The sequence below is a fragment of the Stegodyphus dumicola genome, chromosome 10 (assembly GCF_044657685.1).
Source record: "Stegodyphus dumicola isolate Sdum_Otavi_A_Nest chromosome 10, ASM4465768v1".
Lineage (NCBI taxonomy): Eukaryota > Metazoa > Arthropoda > Arachnida > Araneae > Eresidae > Stegodyphus > Stegodyphus dumicola.
This window is the reverse complement of record NC_140777.1, coordinates 176,471,270-176,489,325: the sequence shown is the minus strand read 5'-3', so window position 1 is coordinate 176,489,325 and position 18,056 is coordinate 176,471,270. Positions and strand designations below refer to the sequence as shown.

At 28.6% G+C, this 18,056-nt stretch overlaps 2 protein-coding genes across 3 annotated transcripts in view; one reads left to right on the top strand and one right to left on the bottom strand.

Annotated features, from left to right (window-relative positions):
• Positions 1 to 5,372, top strand: part of LOC118195582 (endoplasmic reticulum transmembrane helix translocase) — a 58,677-nt gene extending 53,305 nt beyond the window's left edge. For both annotated transcript variants that reach the window (XM_085825914.1, XM_085825912.1), the window contains one exon: positions 1,696 to 5,372. In XM_085825914.1, coding sequence (XP_085682040.1) covers positions 1,696 to 1,803 — 108 coding nt within the window. In that variant the 3' untranslated portion in view covers positions 1,804 to 5,372. The remainder of the gene's footprint in view (positions 1 to 1,695) is intronic.
• A 379-nt stretch (positions 5,373 to 5,751) lies between these two features.
• The window catches only part of LOC118195581 (uncharacterized), a 95,370-nt gene continuing 83,065 nt past the window's right edge, over positions 5,752 to 18,056 (bottom strand). Inside the window, exons 5-9 of the mRNA XM_085825915.1 lie at positions 13,887 to 13,994; positions 13,694 to 13,756; positions 13,517 to 13,589; positions 13,353 to 13,440; positions 5,752 to 9,714 (exon numbers count right to left, since the gene is read on the bottom strand). Coding sequence (XP_085682041.1) covers positions 9,366 to 9,714; positions 13,353 to 13,440; positions 13,517 to 13,589; positions 13,694 to 13,756; positions 13,887 to 13,994 — 681 coding nt within the window. The 3' untranslated portion in view covers positions 5,752 to 9,365. The remainder of the gene's footprint in view (positions 9,715 to 13,352; positions 13,441 to 13,516; positions 13,590 to 13,693; positions 13,757 to 13,886; positions 13,995 to 18,056) is intronic.

The following is an 18,056-nucleotide window of genomic DNA, read 5'->3' as shown; positions in this document are numbered from 1 at the left end:
TGTGAAATGTGAATGCACATAACATGACATTGTTGCCAACAGATTCATATAAACAAACTGGTGTGGAACTATCCTTTTTATTTTGGCTAAAGAAAGATACAAATACTGAATTGTTCTTGAATAATAGTGACATGTAGTTGTTAACTTTTGTAAAACTGCCCCCTGCTGCATGACAGTATGCTTCTTCATGTTTCTAGGACTGTAAAAGAGAAGGCTTTTGTGTCCATATATGTATTTGAGCTCTCTTATTTACAAGCTTGATCTTTTGCTAAAGATACTTATTTGTGATCCGTTGAAAAAGTCCCTAAAAAGGCGACAAGTTTGGTTAGATGATGGCTTATCTGTCTCTCTCTGTCCCCCCCCCCCCACAGAAGACAACAGACTTCTAAACGTGGTTTTCAGGAGCTGCCTTATTTCTAGTTGTTGATTCTTTGAAACAGAATGGGTCCTATCAAGTTAACCAGTCCTCAAATAAAAATGTTTGACCATCCTTTTTATTTATTTTTTATTGCACACATATACAGTATAAACTTTGTTGTTTGTAATTTTGTGGTGGTAGTAGCTTGGTTTACATCTATAATATATTACAATATTAAACACAGTTATAAAGAATTTTACTTTATAACTGTGTTTATAATAAGCTTAATTAAAAAACATACATACAGTAAATGATCTAATGAAAGTTTAGTCAAACATATATTAAATCCCCTTTTCCTGAACATTTAACATTTAATTTCTCATATGGCCTGTGCTTTCAACTTTTCCTGAATATTTAACATTTAATATCTTATGTGCTTTTTTTTTCTCCAATGATTTAATGTCTAGAAATTAATAGAAAATATTGGTTGCTATAGTTTGATTTTTTACCAAATCACTTAAATTTAAAATAGAAAGGAAGAGCAAAAAATTGTTTAAGTCTGTAAATTTTAAATAGTATGAATGTTACCCTTGTAATCTCTTAATTATTTTTATACGTAGCTTTATAAAAGCTGGAACATTTTATATTTTGTGTGCCCATAGGCTGAAAAGAGAAATATCAATTTTTTATGCAATACAAAATTACCCAGAAGTCAAATTTTTTTTTAAATTGTATTTCAGTAAGTTTTTAATATATTCTATTGCAGTTAATACAGAATTGCTGGAAATAATATATTTTTACAAAATAAATTTTTATTATATAATTTAGATAATTTAGTTTAACGGATCTATTATATCTTTTAATTCTAAATGTGTGACACTACCTTTATCTTCTGCAGCAAGATTATTTCTAATACAGTAAAAGCTGGACTATCCGGCATTCAAGTAGCCACAACATTTTAAGATTTTAGAAGAAAACATGTCGTCCGAAAAACTTAAATGAGAGGTTATAGCTCTCATTTTAGGTATACATTGCAGCCAAACAGTGTGATTTAGCACCAATAATGGATAAGCATAACATCACAACCCAGTTTAAGAAATTTGTTTTGATTTACTATAAACTGATTAATTTTTGATAAGCCAGTTTAATGTTTAGCTTATTGTCTGTTGGATCATTAGTACATTTAAATTTGTACAATATAATTTCATTTAATTTTGAAAATGCATTAAAATAATCAGTTTTAATAACTTTTCAGATTTGGTCATTAAATTACATTTTAGGCTAATCAAATTATCATATGCATCTAATACGTATTTTTTTTTTTTCTTTCTTTACAGTTTCAAAATGTTGTATTACTGACGCTGTTTTCGGATTTCTTCTTCTCTTTCCTGGTGGATCGCACATGTTTATTTTTATGTGGTAGGGGGAAACTTCGAACTCTTTGACCATAATTTTCTGTTAGCATCTCTTGTTGAATTTCATGTGAGTTGTGAAAGAACTGAATGATAGATATTAATCCAGACCTTGTTATAGAGGATGGATTTAAATTGTTTTGTGACATGAAAATGCATTTAGGTTTTGTCTTCAGATAGTCTTGGAAACTTACACTGAAGAAATTTTATTTATTTTCATCGGGATTGCTGTTACTCAAAAAGCATTCCATGTGTTTCAAGTTTTGTTTTTAATCATGAAAGAAAAAAAAAAAAAAAAAACTAATTATAGTTCATTATTTAAGGAAAAAAGTGGCCTCATTTGAAAACTCTAGAGAAGGATTTTTATCTATTTAAAGATCTTAAATTCAATATTTTGTCACAAGAATATACTAGTAACTATTTATATATGTGTGTATATATATATATTGCTGTATGTGCATGCATGTAGAAAAAATATATATATATCTGTATATGCATGTAAACACACACATGTTGCAATGATAATAAATTTAGGAAAAGAAAGTATGAAAGAATGTAGTAATCTATCAAAATCTTTTAAGTAATATATCAAAATAATTCTAAGATTAATATGTATGTTTTTACAAATATATAAAGCTTTAAATATGTGTGTACAAATTTCATACGCATATTGAGCTAGATTTTTCTGATAAATTCCATAAATTTCGAATTTGATAAACATTTCATCTCTACCTTTAAAAATCTGTTAGATTTTGACCACAGAATAAATAGTATTATTTGAAATAAACAGAAGCGAAATTTCCTTTTGTAGCCATATAGTTAAGCAGTTTTCCTTATACAGCTCTCTCTTGTAGGATTCTGTGATTTAAAAATTAATCAGTCTTATTAATTTATTTCTAAGAAATACAGATAAATCATTATAATGTAATTTTGTACTTAATATAATTAAAAGAATTATTGTGTTTAAAATAACGTGGACTTCTACTGTTGTCTTTTATAACGTTTGTTTTGAGGTTTATTTTCTCAATTTATATAAAAATGCTCAAGCCATTATATAAATACAGTACAAAGTCCGTAATCCGGACTCGTCGGGACTTCGGCGATTCTGGATTAGGGGTTTTTCCAGATTATAGATTATCAATTTAAATCTGGTTAAGATGGCATGCAGAAATTCTACGATTAAAAATATGAAACCGTAATTAATGAAATAAAGAGCAATTATGATCTAAAGGGTATCAAATTTTACAAAAAAAAAAAAAAAAAAAAAAAAAAGCTTAATATTTCTTCTTCTTCTACTTTGTGCAGCTTGGCTTTCCTTCGGCGCCTTGTACTCTTATGCGTTCGCACCGATCTTTTTTTTAAATTTAATTATGGACGCCTTCCCTCCACTCCAGAGAGAAAATATTTATTTGTTTACTTTATTAAATATTTCTTTCAATGCACGCATGCGGAATGTATGCACATTCTTTACATGCATGCGTAAAGCATACAAAAAAAAAAAAAAAAAATTTGGCCTTTGAGGTCTGGATTATAGATGATTCCAGATTACAGACTTTGTACTGTATATATAAATTTAAATAATAATAATAATGAAAATTTCTGTCTGCAGATTTTAAAAGCACAAATTTTAAAAGCAATTTATTTTCATCCAAGAAATGTGTATAAAAAATTTAATCTTTAATTAGTTCCAAAAAAATTTCAATCTTCAATTCAGTACTTTAAAAGCAAGTTTTTACATAATAAAAATATTTTTAAATTCATTCTCAATATTTTTTTATTGCAGTGTGTGTATGTTAATGTATGTACATTAAATACGAATTTCTTATCACATCTTGGCATGTTTGTAATGAAAATCACGACTCGGCATTGTTTTTCCATTTGCATTTTTATTGTAATACATATAGTTTAAATATCATGTAGGATAGCTATAGAATGAAACTTGGTGGGGAATTTTTTCCCCAAAATGCCTATTTATGAAAATATTTACATGAAAGCCTTGCTACATTCTTATTTCTTCTTAACAAAATATGAAACGTAAGTATTTTCAAAATTTGCTTTTAAAATATCATTTGTGAATATTTCAAATCATAAACTGCACTGCTTGAAAAATTTTTAAGTGTGTGTAAAAAAATAGTATTCTATAAGGTGTATTTCTTTTTCTAAAGCTGGTAACTCGGAAAAAAACTCAGAAAGTGTGCATTTTTAAAAATATGTAAAGTATGAATCATTTTCTTTAATTTTGTGTATAAAACTTGGATCACATTAACCAGGCTTTTAAAATATTTATAAAGTTAATTTGAAAATAAAGCTGCAAAAGATATTGTTTCATGAGATCTCTCAATGAAAATACCTGTATGCAGTGAAAAATTCAGATATGGATGCTTGTAATGCATAATTTTTAATGTTCTCTCTCGACTTAGGATAAGCAAAATCAAAAGTATGAAAAACATTATAAATGCTGCTGTTATATATAAATATGTAATATAAGATATAAATTATATTATATTATTAGTGTAAAGTTAATATATAATTCTGAGGATGTAGGAACTGGAATTTAATGCTTAAAATGGGAAGATTTTTAATACAATTATGTCTTGGTGTTATGTATCTTATATTAATACGTAATTTTTAAATGTGTTTCTATGTAAATAACTGTAGTATATATATTCAGCATAAATTAATAGTGATATGCAATGAATTTTGAGAGGAAAAATGTTGTTGTACCAATAAGCATTTTGTGTCTGAAATCAAACAAAATATTTTCATTTCCATGCAGTTATCTCCCCCCCTCCAATAAATTAGTTTTACTTTTGCCATACAATTATTAAAAACATTTTTGTGTGTATTTAAATTTTTAAATATTTGTAATTATGGTGTGGAGGCAATAAACTTTGAATCAATTCTTTCAAAATTTTATTGTCAAGTTCTTTTTGCATTGAACGGTCAGCATAGTACAGAAAAAGGGAAAAAAAAAAAAAAAAAGTAAATAAATGCTATGTAATATCAAGTAGATATCAGAGAAATTGGAAGAATAAAAAATAGTTATATTTGTTGATCATTTTTTATCTGATTCTTTTTACTTTACATAATTTGTAGTTTTTTAATATTTACACTTTTTAGTCTTGAAATAATGTTTCATATAAAATGAATTATTTTACTACTTAATTTATGACACATAAAATGAAATAATTTAACTGTGCCATGAAAAATATTAATAGCAAAAGATTATTTATTGCTTTCTAAAATGATTACTCTTAAAAATTCCTTAGCTTCTTTATGATGTAAATATGCTTGTGATCACTACATTTTTGTATTATTATGCTTCCCTGATTCTTCCCATGTGACAATATCTGGTGCTATATTTTTGCGTACAGAGAATCTTAGCAAAAGCAGTTCTCCATTTTAATAATACTGCTTCATTTTGGCATGCAGATAGGAAATAGGATATTGTAACTATTTATACATTTCATTCAACAATGTGATATATATAAATATATATATTGTGGTATAAGATATGAAATTGTTTTCGTGCATGATAAGTATTTAATTATTCTCAAGGAAGATTGTAAAAAATCTGTCAATAAAAAGTATTAGCAATTTTGTACATGTAGTTAATTGAATATTTAATGTGGAAAACCATGCTACATTCAATTCTTTCATTCAAAACATCATGTGTGTATAATACACATAAAATTTCTAAGCTGGACTTATTTAAATGTTCTTGAGTGAGTTATTTTGGGGAAGGCATGGATGTAGGTAAGATTAAGATTTCATGAATGTAAAATAATACACATGATTGAAGAAAATTTTTTTAAAAAAATGTACAATTCCACAGAAATGAATAAACATAATGATAATTAGACATTGAATAGTTTTATGCAAGAAACATTTTCAGACTGAATGTCTTCTAATTTATTGATTTTATGTTTTATAACATAGTTTGCACGCACAGTAATTTATAAGAATAATGGATCAGAAAAATTCAATGAAGGGAACACAAAATTTATATTTATGTCATACAAAGAGCTTTTTCTGTCCTAAGGTCTACTGCAGTAAGGTTGAATAAAGAATAAAAACACATCATCCAAAAACTTAATTTTCTTACAAAATACTCTATTCAATTAAATTAGGAAAGTTACATAATAGCATGTTAGTCCTGTTATCCAGCAAAAGAAACTAAAGAACTTATTTTAAAACTATTTTTAGTTATTCTTAGTACATATCCTCTGATTTTGGTGTCAAACAAAAATGGAAGTTTAACTGTGAAGGAGTTTACTTATGATAAAATAATGAGGATTTCTCAAAATAGGAATGCCATAAAATTAAGTAATATTTAAATGTGTATTCTTTCTTTGACTGCCAAAAAAAAAAAGTATTAAAAGTAATGCTATTTTTATCTTCTATTCCAAAAGAAGAAGTAGGATTGTGTGAATGTTATGATATTGTAACATAATTAAGAATTAATAATTTGGAAGCAAAATATGAAATTTAATACATGTAATTGTGTAGTCTTACACTGTTCTCATTACATTAATTCATATGATGCAGCTAATTAAATTACTTACACCATTCAGTTAAAAAATGTAAGGCAAAACTTTTGACAATCATATATCTAAAGCTTTTTTAATTTTAGGTGTATTCATTTAGGCTATATACATATAATATTTAATTTGCATGATTATTTTATTTACATACATTTCCTCCAAACTTTTGTAGTATATGATTTAGAAACTTCTGGTTTATGATAACATATATTGTGTAAATAATATATAGATAAAATATATTGTGATAGATAAAATATATTGTGTAAATAATATATATATATATATGTTACCGGCAAAGTTTGAAATCCGGCATTCTACAGAATACCTAGGCATTGTATATAATGCTTAAAACTAGAGAGCAATGTATGAAAAGATTCATATTTTACACATTTCCTAGGCATTCTATAGAATGCCAAATGAAAAACCTGCAAAGTATCAAAACACCTTTCTGATTTGTTTTGAAGAACAAAAACTGCTTTCTTAAAGTTAGTAAATGATGTAAAAAAGCCAAAATGACTACAAAAAAAGAACAACGGGACTACTGGCTTCTCAATTACTACGATGTGATGTTTGTGGAAAACAAAAGTACATTCATTTACCATGTTAAAGAAAGTATCAGTACTATACAGTAGTGCACCACGGATGCTGAGTTATTTTCTGTATTTCATGAAAACTCATTTGAGTACTGATCAGGGATGATGTGATAGAATGTTAAATGAATTTCCTACCAAATACAAAAATGTTACATGCACTGATATTGAACTGTACAGCCACATTTGTGAGCCCTCCCAGAAAAAAAACAAAAACTGCATTAAAAAGGGCATTGATATGAAACTTACAATTTTTTTCTGAATTTAATTTCTGGTGTCGGGTAGATCTTACTGATTTCCACTCTTGGCCAGATAAAAAATACAAATTTATTATGTTGTAACAACATCATCTCACTATTTTTTTTTTTCATATTTTGAATAAAAATTTTTAATAGCACTATTTCATTAATTTTTCAAAATAACATTTGTATTTTTGATGAATGAACATTTTTTAAATAACCTTTTTCCATAGTTTATCTAAAGAGCATTTGTCATTCTTTAGAATGCCTAGGTTTTATATACAATGCCTAGGGAAAGTATTCTCATATTTCATATATTGCCTAAAAATGTCCTGCATTATGTACAGTGGCTCTACAGGGTGATTCTAAATTGCTTTTACAAATGAAGAGGAGTGATAGTACCCATCCAGATGAGCAATAATTACCATAGAGTATAGGGTCGCATCCCACTTTGAGAGGCAGAAAAGAGGAATATTAGAATTCCAACCTGAACTGACAACAGTGTTAGAAAAGCGCCTGAACGAGACCAAAAGTTGCGCAATCAGAGTTATTGTTTTGTGAAAAACTCGCAGAAAGTGCTCAAAATGCCGACAACTAGCTCTTGCATTTTTTGTGTCCTGCATTGCTTTTTGAGATCCCCCCCCCAAAAAAAAGGGTTTTTCGCATTCTTCGATCAACACTGGAAAAAGTTGGATGACTAGGAATCCAACGAGTTGGAAATCACTTTTCAGACAATTATAATGCTTCACGTCCATTCTCTTTTGCTTCACGGTATGTGAGGTGAATGTCTGCCAATTCCTCATATGTGTACTCTGTCATAGCATTCACAAAAAGTTTCGGACGATGATGTTGTGCTGTTTTCAAGGACGCTCTTTCCTCTGATTGGCTTTCTCCGCTAAAAGCAAAATGCTGCTTCTTCTCGGTGCAAATTTGCATATAGATAATTCTTGATAGTCTCCTTGTTCTTCCTCACTGCATTTCTACTTTCCTTATTTCTGCCTCTCAGAGGGGAAAGTGACCCTATGTTCTATGATAATTATTGCTTGTCTGGATGTGTACTATCATTGTTCTTAATTTCTAAAAACAATTTAGAATCACCTTAGAATAGAATATTGGCATTTCATACTTTGCTGGTAACTGTTATAACTTTTATAAAATGTGAAGTACAGTTAAACCAGTATTTATATGTGTACTTTTTAATGTGATATATTCCTCTAAAACTCTAATAATCCTACACTGCTTAGTTTCCCCTCTCTATTTTTCAAGTACGTACGTGAATGAGTAAATAAAATATTTTTTCAGAACAGGCTTTTCATCATTTGAATTAAGAAAAGTTATTAAATATATTTTAATATTGTCATTCAGATATATTAAACAGATATAATACACAGTTTCATTTATTGCAGTATTTAGTTAGCTGAAAAATAAGAGATCAGTCATGAATAGGTACTTAGAAGCACTTTTGGTGTGAATGAATTCAGTCCTTTCAAAGTTGAAACTTTTTTTACCATTATCCATCCAACAAACATTATTAGTCTGCTAATAAAATTATATTACAACAGGTTAAAACCATTTAATTCTTATGGAAATCTTGATCTTCGCAGAACCATATTCATGTCTGAAAGTAACTCTATGTAAATATTATTATGATTAGCCCATTCATCATTGTTTCTCTTGGAACATTAAGGTTTCAGGGGACCTCATTTAAGAAACACTTGTAGAAAAGTTTAGTTTGAGTTGATATATATAATTTATGCCCATTGCTTTTATTCTGATCTTAATATGAGTTTGGCACTAGATGACGTTTCTTCCCATGCTGTTATTTTCTGATGCTGCACTGCAACGAAATTTATAATTCTTTCTTTCTGAATTCCTTTAACAGTAAATGCCAAACTTATTTCATTTGCTATCTGTCTCTGGTTTAAAAAATATCTTTATTTCTTCTTATATCATCAGTAGCTCTCTCTGTCTGTTAATTTTCACACATCACAGCTTTAATCCATTTTTATAACAATTATACTGTTGAGCTGCATATGTATTATGTAGAGAGGTGGGGCAAATTTATTAATACATATCAGAAACAATTATTTCAAATGGGAGTTTAAAAACTATGGTCTATATATTCATTTTGCAATTGATATAAAATTATATATAATAAATACTTCTGACTCTCCATGCTATATATAGACTTTACATTTATCACTGCATCATAAGCATTATTGTCATGTTGACCTGTACAACATAATTGTCATGTCTTTATAACTTAACCGTATGTAACATTGTTTAGAATGCGTTACACAACTACCCCAGTTCCTGCCTACTATGCAGTGCCATGTGGGATGATACAATTGATCAAAATCTTGCTTTATACTTTCAGCAATGTGTTTCTCTGTAGAATAAATCCGTATTGCTTGAGAAGCTGCATTCAGTGCAGCTCTTTGCATTTCCATGGGCATATCAGAAGCTTGAATTTTTATATCAGCTAAGTCATCTTCTGGAGGCATTGTAGAGGCTATTACACTAGATCGTCGACTGCGATCTCGGTGTGACGTATGATTTGGTTTTTTTGCACTGTAAAATTAAATGCCTGTTAAGTATTTGTCATGCATTATTAATAACAGTCTAGTTAAAGACTTGTTTATTCAGTCTAAAACACTTCAAATTGTATATATTTAAAGAAAAATTTATCATGATAATTCAAATTTGAGTAGTTAATCTTCAATTAAAAATAAGAGATATACTTAACTATTTTATGTCAACAGCATTGAGAAGTACATGGTATTTTTTTCATTATAAAAAAAATATTTAAAATATTTTTACTAACATTTCAGTTTTACATTGTTATTACCATATCAAAAATAGTAGATTAAAGTAGTTCTAATAATTAAAAATATATAGTGTTATAGAATGAAGTTTAAATATCAACATATATCGGATTTTAACAAAAGTTTCCCACCACCACAAATATCATCTATGCAAGTAGTTCACATTGGCTTGTTTAATCATTTTGTCAAACGATTTTTGATATTTGAAAGAAAGGTACTTGCTTTAGAACACTGTGTTGTGAAATTTTTAAGCAAATATCATTATTATAAAGTACAAAGTGTCTGAAATGGAACTATCACGCTACCAGATTAGAACCATCATTTACTTCCAGTTCTGTTGCAAAATGTCAGCTACAGAATGTCATCAAATCATGTGTACAGCTTAAGGTACTAATGTTGTATCATATGACACTGTGAAGGTTTGGTTCAAAAACAAGGACTATGGCATTCAAGAAGCAGAGTGCTCTGGCTGGCTTACTGATGTTGATGAGGCCTCCCTGTGAGAACTTGTAGAAGAAGATCAGTATGCAACTGCTTGAAAACTTTCTAGTTAGACATCAGTGCTATGTCCATTAGTCATGCTATGTGTTGCATAAATTTAACATACAAGTTCAATCACTGGGTACCACATCAGCTAACTCAAGCAGAAAGGACAGACGTGTTCGGGCCTGCACTAGTCTGCTCAAACATCAATGCAAGGTCAAAATTCTGGATTGGATCATCACTTGTGATGAAAAGAGGATTTTCTTCAACAACATAGGACGAAAAGGGGGTTAGTCTGTGCCCAGTGAGCTTTGACTAACTAAACTAACAAAAAGCTCATGCTTTGCATCTGGTGGGATTCCCGTAGTATTATCCATAAAGAGTATCTTGGAAAAGGTAAAACCCTCGACAGTAAGGTGTGCAGCAAGCAATGGCGTAGCGAGGGGGTGTATGATGCCCCAGGCACCGCTCGCAGAGGGGTGCCAAATGGTCTCCAAACAAGATTTCATCATATCGCTGTGTTTTTTTTTTCTGGGGGGGGGCAGTTATGCTCGCTACTCCAGTGACAGCAAGGTACTAGTCCGTGTTGATGCTGCCATCAAGGAAAAATGTCAAACTGAGTTCTGGCGCAAAGAGGTAATGTTTCAAGATAATACAAGACCACATTCACTGGCTGAACTCTGTACGAACTGGAATGGGATCTTTTGCCATATAGTCCTGACATCGCTCCTTCAGACATCTACCATTTTTCACACTTGCAGCTACATCTTGCTAGTACTATTCTTCCATTCCACAGAGGACATCCAAAATGAAGTTAATCTGTTTTTGGACTAGCAGCCACCAAGTTTCTGGGCCGAAGGCTTTGAAAAACTACCAAAACAATGGCAGAAAATCATACATTTGGCAGGTGATTACTAGTCACACTAAAGCTACTGCTTTCATGTTCTTTTTTTTTCCCTAACTTTTGTATTTAAGAAAATTTTTTGAGGGGAAACTTTCATTACAAACATATATATATATATACGCACACATACTCAGTGTGTATACACCTAATTCTGTTTTTATGCAGTTGATAAGTTCCTGAAAAAATGAAACATATATAAAAAACAATGCATATGAAAAGTAAAACGTTCGTTCCATATGTGGAAATTTAATACAAATAGTATATTCTTCCTGTGTAAATTCTATCAAAATTTATAATGAAATATTTATTTGTAATAATATAGTTTAATTAAACATTTGTTTATTAAATTATGTTCTGTTAAAATAACAGAATTTTTTATACATTTCTAACATTTCACAAAATAAGAAGCTAGTTATTGAAGAAAACATCAAGAGAAATTCCTTGTAAATCAACACTGTCATATTTTTTCAAAGTATGTTTTGTGTGGGATTTCCATAAGTATATCTTCATATTAACTAAATTGCTAATACTCATTAATTGCCATTCATCATTAATTTAAATTGGCTTTCCCAAATACTGTTAAACCTAGCAGTTCAAAATAGGATTTAAAAAAATAAAAGAATTTTTTGTTGATTTTGAAGAATATAATGGAGAAAATGTGTGTTGTGTTATTATTTAGTCACATTAGTATATATTTTTTATTTTGAATTGTAAGTGAACAAAATATGTAACCAGTGCATTTCCAAAGTCAAAACCAATTTTAAAAAACCTGATTACAAATGGCATGTTCATTATAAAATTCTGACAAATTTTCCTTCAGCTGAAATATTTTCTATGAATTAATTAAATTGGAGACGTTTAAAAATGTGCTATTTGAATAGTGTTAAAACGAAATAACTTCCATTAAATAAAAGGCTGTTCCTTAAAAAAATCATAAATAAATAAAAAATAAAAACTTTTTGAAATCACACATATAAAAAAAATTTCTCTGTATTGTTATGTTAAATTTTCCTTTGAGAAATAAATATTAAAATAAAAGTATACCATGACTTCAATTATCATAATTATTTTTATATATCTTAGTACTTTCATTATCCTACAATAAGTCATGTATTTAAGACTCAAACTTATTCTGAAATAGTTGTCACATTTGTATTTAAAAAGAGAGAGAGATTTAGTAATAAATTATGTTTATTTTCTAACGTGATTAAGTATTTTATATTACGATAATATTTAGCTTTTAAATTAATCCTGTAGGTACATAAAATTCTTTGGACATAATGAATATTGCGGTGCATTTAAAATATCTAATTTTCACGTTTAAAATATCTAATGTACGCTGTAGATCTGTGTTCACTGTATTGTAGCAAAAATTGTAAAACAGCATCATTAGGAAAAATTACAGTTTGCAGTTTCTTGATCCAGTATTTTAACCTATAATTCTAAACTTCTCCAGAATTTAAAGTAATGTATTCATTTTTAAAGGAATTCCTTTTTCTCTTTCCAGTATCTTTCGGCCTTTAATAATAACAACAGTGGTAGTAATAAAAAGAAGAAAAAGAGATAATCAAATTATACTGTTAGATTATCTTATACCATTAATAAATGTTAGTATCTTGAAGCTTATTTCAAAATTAAACAAAACAAAAACTTGACATATATGACAGAGGATGTAATATCAGTTTATTGTGCAATTAAAGAAAAATTGTCAAAAATGGTTAATTCTTTATTATAAATTAGTACTTTTAAAATTTTATGTTAAATTGTTGCATATAAATAATAATAATATCATGAAGACTAAAAATAAGAACAAAAGATTGTTTTGATGCAATATATTGCATACTCTTTATACAGTTAAAAATTCTTTTGTAAATTAAATAGAGTTTTCTTCAAAATATTGCATTGAAATGCTGTTAACATACTATCAGAAAATAACTTTTTTTCTGTATGCTAAATATGTATGAACAATTAAAATAAGTACTGTACAAACTACTTACTAATCTATTATGAGAGATTTGGGGGCATAATCTTCAAGATCTTTGATAGATTCATTTCTTTCTGATGTATCACAGCTACCAGTTACATCTGAAATTATTATTTTGATTATAAGATATGCAGTTTTTTAATTTTTAATGAAAATTTTATATAACACGTAACTCACCTTTCTGAAATATATCTCTAGATCCATCTTTAGCTTTTTTGTAAAAGGATGCAACACAGACTACGCTGTAAATCTGTGTGGAAAAAAATAATCATTTATTTGGATCATACGTTTTGTAAATAAGTTGTTTGCAGTTGTGTGATAATAATTTAATTTTGGACATTTAAAGAAACTTACCCTCAGAACTGTAAGGAAACCAACAACTACGGAAACCAATATATCAGCATTGCCACAGCTTGACTGGTTACAAAGAAATTAAATTAAAATTTTATATTCTAATCTGCATGCTTAATTTAAAAGTATCACATTTTAAATAAAAATGAGTATATTTATGTATGGTATTGGAAAAGAAGCTCTAATATACACTTACTTTAATGGTTATCAGTCGAAGAGCTGTATATGCTGCCATTTGATCTGCTTCTGTGGTGGGATTTAAAGGTTTCAAAGCACTTGGATAAAATCGGTCCCTTCTTATATACTAAAAAATGAAAAGAACAAATTTATAGGAATTTTATTTTAAATAATAATTAAGTAAATTCAAATAATTATAAAGGAGTTTTATATACAGTACAAAGTCTGTAATCCGGGCGTCCATTATCCGGAATGATCTATAATCCGGACCTCAAAGCCACAAACTTTTTTTTTTGTACGCTTACCAATGCGCGTTTAATGTTTACGCATGCGCGTTTAGCACAAAAAACGATGCAACTTAAACAACTTGCATTGAAAGAAATGTTTAATAAAGTAAAAAAAATAAATATTAAGATTTTTTTTTATAAATTTTGATACCCTTTAGATCATAATTTCTCTTTATTTCATAAATTACGGTTTCATATTTTTAATTGTATAATTTCTGCATGCCATCTTACCAGATTTAAATTGATGATCTATAACCCGGAAAAACCCTTAATCCGGAATCGCCGAAGTCCCGACGAGTCCGGATTACGGACTTTATACTGTATATATATATATTTATTAAAAATTTTAATAATGTATGCTAAAATAAAATTTATACTTATTATAATGAAATTTTTTAAAACTGTTTCCAAATACTTATTACTGCATCCTTTTTTTTTAATTTTTAAAAATTAGAGCAGTGTTTTCAAATTTTTTTGACTCACAGTCCTTTTTAGAATAAATTTCTATGGTGGATCTCCTGTTCCTTAACTCTATTGTACTTCTTATTATTTAACAGTGTTTTGGAGTAGTGTTAGGGGAAAGAAGAGAGAATAAATAGTAAAAGAATGTAAAATAAAGATATATCTAAACAATTGCAATGCCATTATTTTAAAAGCTTTTAAAATTTACCCTTATATCTCAGTCTATTCTTATCTGCCATAATATTGTCTAATATTCAGTACCCATAATATTTTCTGCCATAAAAAATTATTACTAAGTTTAATAAATCAAACCTTTTGCATTACAAAAGATTGATGTTTAACACTATAATTCAAACATCTTATTGCTGTGCATAAAATCTTGATTTATTAAAAAATACACCTTTATTTGACTTATCCACAAAAGATAGCTAAAGTAATAAAAATAAAGGCATTATAAATCAAGTCAAACGTCATCCTACAAAAGCTTCTACTAGGAGTTCTCCTACAAAAAGCAACAGTCACATGAATAGCCTTTTCTACTATTTCAGATACGAGAAGAGGTAATGTCCTATGGTATACAAAACATTCATTTTAATATCACTTCCTGTTAGAAATAATGCAAATTCATCACTTCTCCTCTGAGGGTGCATCGTCTGCTAGAAAAGATGTTAAACAAAACTGAACTAAAAAAATTCCCGTTCAGAATTTTATTTCTAATTTTCCATCTTTTATCTACATTTTGTTTTTATTTCTTAATTTCATCAATTTGTTATCAATTTTATTTTCTTGGTGTTACTGTGGAGCACCTGAAAAGTGCATGCAGAGCCGTATGGGTTCTGCAGAGCATATATTGGGAACCACTGAATTAGAGAAGGAATATTATAGTAAATGGAAAACAACAATAATTGTACCAATTAAAGCAATAAAATTACTGTATACATAAGAAATATTTTGGAGTGTAACTGTGTAATGCATGATTTGTGAATGAAGTAAGCAGTTTACCTTTCTCCCCTTCCTCCTTTTTGTTTTAAAATTATTGATTTAACACTATACGAAAACCAGTTTGCTTCCAGTTCATCTTTCTTGCCAAACTAAACATTGTTTCTGATTATAAATGAAAATCATATTTTTAAAGGAGGTTTTAGTTCATTCAAAGAAGGCTTGATTATATAAATTATTTTCAGAACTACAGTTATGTTTCAAAAAGAACTTTGTATAATCTGTGAATCCTAAAAATGTTAATGGGAAATTAACATCGTAAAGAAATTGGGGGGGGGGGTTTACAATTGGCATAAAAATAGGTAATATATTTATTTGAATATTTTATTTCAATTAACAGTTTTGTACCAAAATTAAAGCAATTTTGTTAATGAAATAAGGATGATAATAAATAAGCATGTTTTTGATTGAGAATGTGATTTTTAATTATTGAAATGTCAAGATTAATTTGAATTTTTTTATTAATTTAAATACTGAAAAGCTTTTATTATGACACGTATGATGTATCGTTGGTACTTTTCATCAGGAAATTTTCTGAGAAATCAGCAATATATATGTTGTGTCATCATCTGATTCAAACAAGTGCTGCTTAAAAGTACAGTCAAAAGCCGTTAATTCGGACACCCATAATCCGGAATGATCTATAATCCGGACCTCAAAGCTACAAACTTTCTGCGCATGCGTCGCATTGACGCATGCGCGTAAGACCTTTACGGCTGAGAATATGCGTGTGCGCATGCGCAAAATACGTTTACGAATGCGCGTTTAATGTATAACGGAAGGTATAAGCTAAGCTAAAATTATCTAATTCAGTTAATGTTCCAGATTGCATTGTTCCTTAATCTTCGAATTGGCTTATTATTTTTTGCAGACTGTTAGAGCAATTTTATAAAAGTAAGCTTGAACTTTCGATTATGTCAAATAGAATTTCTGATATATACTTACTAATATGTAAAGGATCTACAAAGCGAAAGTATGTTTTGTAGTCCATTAAACAAAAAGTGGAATAGCTGCAAAAAATGAATAAAGGCATATCCTTTGTTTATCTAAACTTTAACGTTTGTTTATCTTTAACGCCGCGGCGCGCAATGAATTGGAAGTTGATCTGTCAGCACTATCCTTATCTTCAGGGCAGATGTTTTTATTTTATTTGGCTTATAATTTCTTACTAAATGTAGTATTTCATCTCGATGTACTCCGTCTTTGATATGATTTAAATCAAATTCCTCGTCATTATAATTCGCTTCCGATAGCGAAGAAAGTGACAGAGGTTATTGGAAACGAAAAAATTTCGATTGACAAACTAGTCGGTATTCTCGACACGGCAATTATAGGATTTGAACAGCGGAACTTTGTAACTGAACAAGAAATTATGTCTGCTTATAGAATTAAAGAGAATGTATTATCAGATAAAAAACGAAGCAACTTAAGAAATGTTTAATAAAGTAAACAAATAAATTATTAAAGAAATGTTTAATAAAGTAAACAAATATTAAGTTTTGTTGTGTGAATTTTGATACCCTTTAGATCATAATTGTTATTTATTTCATAAATTACGGTTTCATATTTTTAATTTTATAATTTCTGCATGCAATCTTACCAGATATAAACTGATGATCTATAATCCGGAAAAATCGATAATCCGGAATCGCCGAAGTACCGACGAGTCCGGATTAACGACTTTTGACTGTATTACATTTCATCTTACAAATCTCACCACTTAACTCTCACTTTTCGATATAAGCAGACGAGAGTATAAATCTTAAGGACTGTTTTCAGATAAGACTTTGGTTTCATAAACCAAGTTTTCCATGTAATAATTATATGTATAATATTTTTCACTATAATCCTTTTTTAACTTCATAGACCGATTCCTGAATATCAGTCTTTATTTTATTTTCCTAATTGAACTTCAACACTATTTGAAAATTTATTGTGAGTGCTGTTTTTATTTACTGTAAAAAACATACAAAATATTTTATTGGAAAAGAAAATTAACGGAAAGAAATTTTGTGAATGGGTGTAAAATATTATGCTGCTTAGAAAATTAAAAATATAACTCTAATGAATCTAATCTCAGTTTCACTTGACATCTTATGACCAACTATTTAATCTCACATTGAATTTTAAACATGCGGAGAAAATAGTTTGCTTAATAGAAATAAAAGATTGTATTTTTTTCGCTATAGAATATTTGTTAATCCTTGGAATTTTGATTCCTACAAATTATATAACTTCAAAACACTATTGTTTTTTTTTATTATTATTATTATCAATTCATCTTGCAGTACTCTTTCATATTTAACTGCAGCTGTGGTTGTTTAAGCTACTAAAAATTATTGTTTAATTACTTTCATTCCCTTCTTAGTTGCACAATTTTAAATATTTGAATATTATTTATGAAAATAAATCCCTTTTGTTGATTTAGCATTAAACAAGCC